Source organism: Akebia trifoliata, chromosome 10, assembly GCF_017979445.1.
Source record: "Akebia trifoliata isolate Shusen 1 chromosome 10, ASM1797944v1, whole genome shotgun sequence".
NCBI classification, from domain to species: Eukaryota; Viridiplantae; Streptophyta; class Magnoliopsida; order Ranunculales; family Lardizabalaceae; genus Akebia; species Akebia trifoliata.
This window is the reverse complement of record NC_141384.1, coordinates 26,710,885-26,722,308: the sequence shown is the minus strand read 5'-3', so window position 1 is coordinate 26,722,308 and position 11,424 is coordinate 26,710,885. Positions and strand designations below refer to the sequence as shown.

The window sequence follows — 11,424 nt, the reverse complement described above, 5'->3', positions numbered from 1 at the left end:
ACAACGTCTGTCTAAAACAAGAAGTAAAATTCACAACCCTACACATCATTTGCAAGTAGGTTTCTGTATTGAATTTGAGTAATTTAATTGCACACTTTCAACTGCACCTTACGAGGATGGTACAAACAAGATAAGAATCAGATTTCATCACGGATATCTTGCCCTATTAGGAATTAATTTACACAAGTCCAATTTAATTAAAATTTGATTAGACTCGATCATAGGTCTCATCGAGCTCAATAGGCAAAACTAGCCCTTGAGTTGCACCAATTGTATTTCTGAATCGAAGTCAGTGCCTAAGAACATTCCTACTCTGTTGTACCCTGTTGTACTAAGGGGATATACTACGTCTATTCAAAACGAATAGGTGATTTAAGGTTGTCCTTGCTCAGCATTGTACACCACATCTCATTTGAGAATTAAACTGGCTGATTTCGATTTCAAAGAACTGGGTTGGAGGTTCAAGTTGTCCATTTGAAATAGTTAGGAGCTATCTAGTTTAATAGCAACCCATAAAGCATTGTGTGAATTTCTCCCTATTTTTTGTGCGAGTCTGTAGTGTATATTAAAATAGATACAGAACCTCAAGCAAATTTTGAATCTTCATAGAGTTTAGGAGAGAATCGTGGATCCCGTGCATTCTATTTAATAATTATAGTCATTCTATCGAGTGTTGTCTAAGTCTGTCCATGGTCCGTAATTCTCAATATTCTTATTGGATGCCAACACCTAGTTGGTTCGACCAACCACACCCCGTAGACAATTGGTTTCCCTCAGATTCCATACCTAGTCATAACGAGTTCACTCAGGATAATCACGTAGGTAACCATAAAGATTTTTATATACACGACACCTCGATGATAAATCCAACCATAAGTCCCCAACAATCATATGATTCTCAATAATTCTTGAATTATAGAGGTATAAATCCTAAGTCAATATCCACTCACTCATATTTATCCTCTCCTCCAACTTCATCATTAGAGTCCATGATGACTGAGTTCATAATTCAACAACAATAGTTCTTACAACAACTGTTCAATCACCAACGACAAAAGCTCCAGAACATTAATCAAGCCTTAATCAAAATTGAGATTCAGTTGAGTTATCATGAACTACCTTCAGAAGAAGGGAAATTGGTCAATTCGAAACTGAGGATATCTCAATCTCAAAAAATCCACCATTCTTTCAAAATAACCTTAGTGATCAGTTTCACTCTTTTGAAGATTTCAATGATTGTCTATTAATAATTGATAACCTTATCTCAATTGAAATTCAAACTCAAACCAATGAGGTTACAATTCAAACCGAAGCAATAATAGAAGTCCAACTAGGTCAGCTCATTGTGCCCTTAAAAGAAAGAGAGAATGATCAGTTTTTAAATAAGATAGACTCCGAGAGTCAAGTTGTATTTCAAATTCTCAATAAGCAAGTTGATTGTACAAATTTGGCTAAGAAAATTGATCCACCATAAGAGAAAATGTTGTTCAGGAAGAACTAAGGATGAACTCTAATTTATTAGTCACACCAATTCCAACCACTACTGATCTAACCTCGTATCCCATCCAACTTATCATTTCACAAGATTATAAAGACATTTCCTGTCTTACAACTCCCATTCTCTTTGGGAATATGATGGATAAAAATTATTTTGAAAAGGTGATAACAATCAAAATTGAAGACAAACAAGGGATATTGATCATTTTACAAAATCATTCTCATGTCCTAATGATGATGAAAATCTGCTTGCCTATTATTTAGGGTGGGAAGTCGATAGCCGTGTCTGTAAAATTAGATGTTAGAAAAAAATTTAGAAATCAAACATTTTGATAGGTCCGACCGAAAACCCATGTGTTTTTTATTTTTGAATAGTGTACTTAGGACTTTTTTTAATTTTAAGTTTTCACGAGACCTTAATCTCCATCTTTTTTCTTCATCTCTAAGCCAACTCTCAACCAAACTAATCAATCAGCATTACTTGGACTGTAAACTGGTCAATAATTGTTGATTGAGTAGCAAAGATAGATAATGGCATATATTGAGGAAAAGAAGGCATGTGCAAGTACACGGGCCGCTAAGAGTTCAGATTTAAATTTGAGATTATGATGTTTTTAATTTTTGAGTTAGGTTATTTTTCTATTTTATGTAGGATTTCTTTTATGCAAAAACTGCTTCGGAAATTATCATTGTTATAACTTTTACTCTTTTCAGATTAGTGTTAACAAGACTTTGCATATTAATGCCCAATCCGTTTCAGGTGTGATCTAATATTTTTCTCTTTCCTTACTGTTGCATATTGAGGATAATATGTCATTTAGGTTTGAGGGTATTAGCTTAGCTCACAATTGCATTGCATTTTATTGCTAGATTAGTTTCATGTTTTCAAAAAAAGAATTGAAAAAAATAAAAAATATTTAATACTTGCAAAATATTTCTTCAATCTCTTTCTATGTACTGTTTACATATGAATTTCAAATCTCAAGCTTATGTCTTAATTTTTTATTAGAAGTTTTTTTTTTTTATTCCTCATCAAGAAAATCAAAAAAATACTTTGAAAATTCACGACACTTCTGATTAAGTAAAAATAAGATTTTATGGAACAAATATTGACTTTTTTCTCTGTCTAGAGTGTTAGGTGACACCGAATCTAGTGAACTATGACTTCCATGTCTTTTAGTTGGCTGGCTAGAAAAAAACAAAACTGCAGATAGTATGACTTGGACAACAACTATAGGATTAGACTGGGTACTTTGAAAAAGGGCTATCTATTTTTTGTAAAAATAATACTAGAAAAATGGTGATGTGTGCAAAAGTTGAAAAATAAAACCAGAAAAATGGTGAAGTATGAAAAAGTTGAAAAAAATAACAAATAGAAATGATTGAAAAAGACCAAATCAAAGCCAAAATGTTTGAGCTGAAAAAGTGCAAAATGAAAAGAGTTCAATTAGACCAAATAGTTTAGTTGGGTGAAAGTCATTAATGGTAAAACCATGAGTAAGTTGGAATATCATAGTTAAAGTCCCTTAGAGGTGTTAAAGTGAACATCCACACTTCTCACAATCTTAGACAGAATACTTAGTTTCAAGTTACAAATTAGGTAGAACCAACCATTCTTAGTAGTTAGTAGGTGAAATCTCGTTCTTACAAAAGATGTTACTTTTAAAAAGAAAAATCAAAAAAATTGCACGAGCACTCAAGTTACTTTTGAATTTTTTTAAAACGAGGAATGGAAACTAAAACTTTGCTCAAATGTTTGGACTTTTGATTGATTTGTGAAATATTGTTATATTTACCTTACATCCATTGAATTTGATTTTATACTTCTGTGAAGTGTTAGAATTTTGTGGGTAAATTATCTACAAACCCTCACGACTCAAACTCGTCTACTAAGGGTAACATAAGGATTTAAGGACTTGCTGCATTCGCTAAATGTAGTCGTGTAACCTACGAAAATAGTTAGTAACTTAGTTTTTATTTTATTTTTGCTCGAGACTAGCAAAATCTAGGTTTGGGGGTGTGATCAGGGTCTAGAAAATCATTTCTAAAGCCCTAATTACATAGGCTTTATTAGTAAATCATACACTAAACCTTCTAATTGCATACAGTTCATTATTAGTCCATAATGATTATTGTTTTCAATTTAATTATGTAATTCAGAACTAATAACTGTTATTTACGTGTAACAAGAATTATTCATAAAATTTTAAGACGAATTAAGAAAATATGAATTTACCACTATGATCCAGGATCCAAAACAAGATCGTGGACCCAAATTCAAATCAATTGAGTGAAATTATGCTGCGACGTCCTAGTCAACGACAGCGGCGCATTCAACGAAGAAAGTCAAGTCTCAAAATTTGTACTGAAGCTTGACGGCTGAAAGACATTCGTATTGAAGTAGGACTTTAGTATTTTTGTAATCACGAAATATTTTTGAAATCCTAATTACCAAAATAACCCTAATTTGATCTCTCTGCAAATAGGAGACCAGACTAAAGGGAATGGAATCTTCAATCTCCCTCGGAGGGATCATCTCCTTGGGGATCAATTTATCCTTTTTCTATTCTTTTAATTTTAGGATTTTATTTTATGTTTCTTAGTTTTACAAAAGTTGTAAGAAGACTCTATCGATTTCAAGTCAAGAAGTAATAAAAATATTTATTTCTCTCTCATCTCTACTTTTTTGTATTCATTTTTTTTTATTTTATTTTTTTTACTTTATTATTTTTGCGATGACTATTGGTTAAATCTTCGTTAGATCGGTTGAGGAAGTCGGAAAAAGATTTATTAGTGTTTTACTGTTCTCGTAATGGCTTCATAGTTTTATTGTGATAATATTAGGTATTTATTATTAGGTTGAACATTAAATGTTTCTCAAAGTTTTGATAGTTTCTTTCTTTGATAAATTCAAGAAGAACCATATTTTATAGAGAACAATTAATGTTTATATAATAATCTCGGCTCAATTTATTGCATACTTTTGATCTCGTTTTTATTATAATTATTCAATCTTTTAATCCACAAACATTAGCTTTATTTAGTTAATCGTGATAAAAAGAGAACCAGAATTCACCGATAAAGCTTGTGAAGGTGGATCCAATTGATCTATATTTTTTTTTTATCATATTTCTAACTTTTTGTTTAAGTAGATTATTTTAGATAAATATTTCTCAAAAACAGTTTTTAATCATTTGTTAAAATTGAATTGATTAAAAGTAAAAAATACTTTGGATTAACGTTGTCTCTGTGGTTCAATCCTTGCTTGCCACAGTTTCTTTTTTCTTATCTTTATCGTCATCTACAACTTGAACAATTATCATTAAGTCTTATATCCTAAAGATTTGGGACCAACAAAACATACACTTTTGTCTAGAGACATGTCTTCTATTACTCAAAGTAAGTTCATATCTACTTTCAGAATCTCAATTTTTGTTCATTTAATCCTTTGTTTCACTTTTTTAAAATCTTAAAATTTTATATTCATCGTAATTGGGGCTGCAACCGACCTTCATTGAAAATATGAAAATAATCTCAAGGACTCTCTCTTAATTTATCACTTATTGAAGTTCTTACATTTTGTCAAAATTCAAATATGTTCATTTTATACCTAAATGAAGGTGCCTATTCAAATGCATGGAACTATTCCTACATTTTCTCAAATACGTTCATTTCTAAGACCTAAATCCAAGTAACAAATTAGGATTCAGGTAATGATTTGGTCAAGAAGCCGATTTGATGGAATCATCCATCATGCTAGACCAATACTAAAAAAACCGATGCCTTATAGTACAATGTTAAGCATTGGGAAGTTCTCTCTCTTATAGGTGTAGGGGTGAAGGTGGGGTTTTGAGAAAAACCAATTTGTAGCTGTTTTGAGAACTCCAATTAGATGATTAATTGAAAAGAACGGAAGCAATAAATTTGAAAAACTAAAAAAGGAATGGAAGTCAAACTCACCCACTACCATGATCTCTGAGCTTCTCATATTGTATGAGACATGAACAAAATAATAAAATTTTAAAATGCCAAGCCTTTGCAAGAACAAGCTGTCTACAATTACAACGAACTCAAGAAAAATACATAACTGATTACAACTGCACCAAGCTCTCCTGTATGGGAAAAGATATATCATCCATTAACACTAATCTTTTACCAAATGTATTCTCTTTGGATCTTGGTTGATGTAACTAAATCCACATGAAAGTTTGAAGTCAAGTATTTCAAAAATCAAGATAAAAAGTACTCCATTCCTGAAAGAAACCCATAACAAGGCAGACATTGCTTCCTATGAAACTAGCAGGAGATGCATCTATAACACGCATTGAACAATCAAATATGCAATATAATTCAACCACAGATACAAAGACAATTGACATGAGCATTCTATAAACAAACCAATCTTCCCTTATTTTTTCCCCATGCGAGATTCATCTTTAGATGAATTGTAACCAAGAACAACCTATCGATGATCTTCTTTGATTATTTGTAAAGCTCGGGGTTCAATAATCTCGGGGTAGGAATGGCAACGAGTGGTATCGTTTTCTTTAGAACCAAACCAAACTTCTCCGATAGATCAAGCTTAGTTCCTTCCGGCAATCGCCACTCAAATGAATGCAACATAGAAGCTAATACATATATTAGCATTCTTTCTGCTAGGTTAATTCCTGCACATATTCTCCTCCCAGACCCAAATGGAAGGTAATTAAAATTGTTACCATTGTAATCACATTTGATATCGTCGCCTAAGAACCTTTCAGGTCGAAACTCTAATGGAATGTCCCACACTTCGGGGTCCCTTTGCATTGCCCACACATTAAAAAAGACTCGTGTACCTTGTGGGATGGTATACCCACCTATCGTACAAGATAGGTTTGGGCAATGGGGGACCAAAAGCGGGAGCGGTGGGTGTAACCTGAAGGTCTCCTTCACTACTGCATCCAAATACTTCAACTTGGATAGATGACACTCTTGTACCATGTTATCCATTCCTACTACTTCATCTAATTCTTCTTGGGCCTTTTTCATTATCTTAGGATATTGCATCATCTCTGATAGCGCCCACTCCAATGTAACTGATGTTGTGTCAGTCCCACCGACAACAATGTCCTGTTAACAAAATCAATAATGTAAATAAGCTGAAATTCATACTTATTAGATGATCTTATGACTAATATTTAGATTTTTAAGTTCAGACTATGATGGTAATGGAAAAAATTATTGGGCGGTCCCATTTACACTACATTTCCGACCCCAGGCCCATATAAAGGAGGGGGGTTGTGTCAGGATAGCAGCCGATGTAAAAAATTCATCATCTCATAACATAAATCTTGATCGTACATTTCATTCCGTACATGCCAGAGCATTCTTGCTTTGGGACAGAGCAGAATGGAGGAACAAGATTCATTTAGGCGACCTCAAAACTTTGGAATAAGGCGTCTACCTCTATCAGGTGGTGCCAACCCCTACCCTCCCCTACCACACTTCATGGCCAAGCAACCAAAGCGAAAAAAGAGAAAGGTGTTCGAAGTGTTGGAATGGGAAAGCTAAAGGAGGTGTGTACAATCGATTGGAAATTGACTCAATTAGAGCCACACCAACGCAAGACCTATCCCACTACCCATCCCCTCTTAACTGCCATTTTGGGTCGTGAAATCCAAAACAGGATTCTCCAATGCACGATCCGTCCCACTACCCATTTAGGGTTGTGGGATTTTCACAACCCAAAATGGGAAGTTTCATGCAGCTTCTCCATTATTTGGAGGGCAAAAATCCAGACTGTTGGCTCAAAAATATTACAATTGCAGATCGTTTGAAATCTGAGTTGAATTTTAAAAAAATTAAAATATTTATGGATAGAGGTTTTTGGGTAGCATGGTTGAAGTATATATACCCCATGAATATCCAAAGTGGCTATTCATAGCCCATGGTTACCCATTTATGGGTATGGAGATGGGTATCCGCATTGAAGTTGCTCTTAGATGACTTTAACCATCCATGATCTATGGGTTGATGATGAAAATCATCCTTCAATGTAACTAATTAAGATAAAGTTTGCTAGAGAGAAAAATACCATGAACAAGGCCTTGAGTTGGGTTATGGTCAATGGTGTTTTATCATCCTCCTTCTCCTTGTGCTCCAAAAGAAGCTGCAGAAAATCTTTGCTTTCTTTGTTTTGCACTCCGACCACTGCATTCATTTTCACCCGTTGATCTATGACTGAATTGAAGATCTGATCAAACCACGACAAGAGTTTTTTTGATCTACGTTCGATCCCTTGTATATCAAACCTTGCAAGGACTGGGAAAAGATCAGAAACATTTGGTTTCCCCAACAATTCAACAATCTCTCCCACCACCTGCCGAAACTCAGACCCAACGCTATTCCTCTCCTTCCCTTTAAGTGTACTACCCCATAACATGCTCATTATCACATTAAGAGTGGTTAGAAACATTTGCTCACCAATGTTAATTGGTGTGCCTGTGTTGCTATTAGCATACACATCTCTAACTGTTTGTCGAACCTCTAGCTGTCGGAGGGTGTGACAAGCATCAAGATTCACGTTACTTAGCATCTCCCGTACGAGTACTTTCCGAAGCATTCGCCACATTGGGCCATTCGGACTCCATGCAATGTCAAGCCCACCATATGTGACAGCCAATCCTGCTATGGGTGCATCACGGTTGGAGAAGGTAATGTCATGGTCTCGAAGGACCTCTTTTGCTAATATAGGTGAGCTCAATACAACACATAATTTACTACCCAATTTGAGTTTCACAATTGGGCCATAAACTTTAGCTAATTTGGCAAAGTATTGGTGAAGGTCAGCTTCAAGAAATGGGAGATTTCCAAGCAATGGTAAGCCTCTCGGTCCTGGTGGCAAGGGTGGTAACTTCAATTTCTTGCTCACCCATGCACACCAGGAAACCATGAGCACCACGACCAAGACGGTGACCAACACACTCACAACTTCATCTATACTATTGCTACCATGCCACCACCATGACCACCCATCACAAAAAAAACTCATAATGCTCCGTTTGTTTTTGCTGTGGGAAGGCGCTGAATGTGCTAAAAACGTTGGTCCGGCATAGCAAGCGTGTTTGGCTTGCCAAGTTGAAAGCTGACAGTCAATCAAATGCGATTATTTTTTGCCGAATCAGTCCACCAACAAAAGTTGAACGAATCCCTTGGCTACACAACCTCTCTCTCTCTCTCTCTCTCTATCGCTCTGTGTGTAAGAATAGAAGGTGACACTGGATCTCATCTAAATCCATTCAACAGATCTTCAAAAACATGAATTTCGAGAAACTTACAAAGAAGAAGAAGAAGAAGAAAGAGAGATAATGGGTCTAGAGAGAAGGCCAGGGAGTAGTCGAGGAGAAGTGAGAGTAAACGCTTAATTGGTTCACCATTTCAGTTGTCGATGATGATGAGAGAAATTAGGAAAACCGTTGAGAGGAGACTAGAAGGAGACTGGGTTTAAGTTTCAACTTTCAACAGGTGGGAACATTATGAAATGGGAGAGAAGAGAGGCAGACAATAGGATAAGGTACACAAGTTTGTGCGGATAAGGTGATAAGGTACACACGTATGTGCGGAGCGAAATTGAACCACTCGTCCTGCCCTGAAAAATACCATTTCCTACCCCCTATTCATACAAGATATAAATTTTTGGATGATTTAGACTTGCCCTCATATGTTATTGAAAATACTAGAGATACCCCCTGCATTTTCAAATTGATGACATGCCCCCCTTAACGTAAGTCTGTTATGAGAAACATATATAAGTGATCAAAATCCCATCATTTTCAACCTCAAGCAGATTTTTTTTTCCCAAAACCCACTCATCACTCATCTTTCTTAAGGTGAAGTTTTAAACCATTTTCCTCAAATTTAAGAGTCTACTTTTTCAATCTTAAATTTAAAAAATCACACGATAATCGATAGAAATAATTTATCTTAGACTTTGCCAACTTGAAATTTGAATGTTTTACCTTTGGTCTGAACCATAAGATTTCATCTCCTTCAATTTCCAAACCTCATAAACAATATAGGATTTTGGATGAAGCGAAAATAATTTTTGAATAGAAAAATCAATGATTCTTTATAATACATGGAAGATGATGGATTAAAGAAGAGGTTGAATAAGGTAAAAACGATTTACCTTATTGGTTTTAAACTTGAAAATGATGTTTTGACTTGAGGTTAAAGGCGATGCCATTTACATCAACTCTAGTTAGTCTCTTAGATAAAACCTAGGTGAAGGGGGTATGTCATTAGTTTGAAAATGTGGGGGGTATTTCTAATTTTGATGAAACATAGGGAATAACTCTAAATCACCCTAATTTTTAAGGTGCATTATTATTAACAGGTGTTAAAGTGCATATTTCATCGTGGTTGTGATCATTTGATCATAATTTTTGTAGATGGTGGGTCCCACAATCATGGTGTATAATTGGAGGGATCTTGGAAAATAATTCTTGAGAGACCGTACTCGATTTTAGATTTTTTTCTTAAAATTTTTCAACATGTTATGAAAGAGAAAGAGACCTAGAATAATTTATATGGAAGAAAGTGGAAGCTTATTTAAACTCACTCTCATTAGTAAGAAACGTAATTATGAGTATAAGGCAACAAAAAAATAAAATTTGATAAACCAGACTACAAATATTTTGAGTTAAGGCTCTGTAGCTATTGTTGCTATTGTTGTTGTTGTTGTCATTGTGTGTAATATTTTTAGAGTTGTGATTTTCTTATTCGAAAATTTTCACTCGATATATACACGGTTGACCTGGCAAGGGCACAAGACCATAGATATTTTTCTTCGAGATTCACAATGAAAACGATCAACAATTCTATGCCCTTGAGACTAAGTAAAAGTTGGGGTACCAATAGAAACTCTCATTTAATAGTACAATTAGACAATATGTTACCAAACAATATACTCAATTTAGCAAATTGTTTCAGCAACAGCAACAATAACTTTCTCTCAGTTTCAACAATTTAATTTAGCATCAGTAACTTTACATACTACTTTTCCAAACAGAGCATGAAGATTTGGGATTATGTTTATTTGCAATTAAAGGATTAAAACAAGAGATTTGAGGATGGTTTGATCGAAACCTTACCAAATATATAGAAGTAATCTTTGATTCGAGTTTTAGAATCTTAAAATTAATTGTCTAATATAGGGAAAAAAAAAGGCACATTGAGAGCATCTAGTGGTTAAGCCTAGGGGCAGAGCCAGGATTTTATTGTAGTAGGGTCAAACTATAATTAATGATACAATTGAAAAGCTTGAATATGAATAGTCATGTGTGATGATGACATGCAAGAGCGGAGCCAGGATTTTATTATAGTGGGGTTAAACTATAATTAATGGTACAATTGAAAAGCTTGAATATGAATAGTTTTGGAGAGAAATTCAAAGATTTTTTATTGCAAGTTGAAGAAAAATCTATTTAGGCATTTTCCAATTAATCCATGAGAGAAGGCCCAATCAACAGACAATGTCATCTTCAAAAATTGTAAAGGGGTCGGGGGAAAAAATTGGAGGGAGGTGATGGGGTGGGGGAATAATAAGGAGGAAGATGAGGAAGTGGGGGTAATGAGGCATGCATTTAGTTGAAAGTACAAGACCGTCTCAAAGTTGTATGGGGACAATTGCCCCCACAAGCTCCGCCTCTAGTTGAGCCCGAGATCAAATTCAATTATAAAATTTGGTTTCTTTTTTTTTTTCACCTTTTTCGAACACTTTCACCTGACCACCTTATCTTTTTGTATCTAAAATGAATCTAGTCACCTAGACATGATTTGTATAACATTGGTACAACAGGAGTAGCTGGATTATGGTTTTAAAAGCTTGGGTGAGTCAAACTCAATCGTGCAAGTGGCCCCGTTAAATCAACCACCTTATTGACTTGT

The 11,424-nt window shown here is 34.7% G+C and overlaps 1 protein-coding gene across 1 annotated transcript; it reads right to left on the bottom strand.

Moving 5' to 3' along the window:
- Nucleotides 1-5,718: 5,718 nt before the first annotated feature.
- Nucleotides 5,719-9,027, bottom strand: LOC147393498 (flavonoid 3'-monooxygenase CYP75B137-like). The gene is made up of 2 exons (XM_086456696.1): nt 7,571-9,027; nt 5,719-6,606 (listed from the first exon to the last, which is right to left on the bottom strand). The coding sequence occupies exons 1-2, from the start codon at nt 8,525-8,527 to the stop codon at nt 5,980-5,982; spliced, it is 1,584 nt and encodes a 527-aa protein (XP_086312822.1). The 5' UTR covers nt 8,528-9,027; the 3' UTR covers nt 5,719-5,979.
- Nucleotides 9,028-11,424: the final 2,397 nt, after the last annotated feature.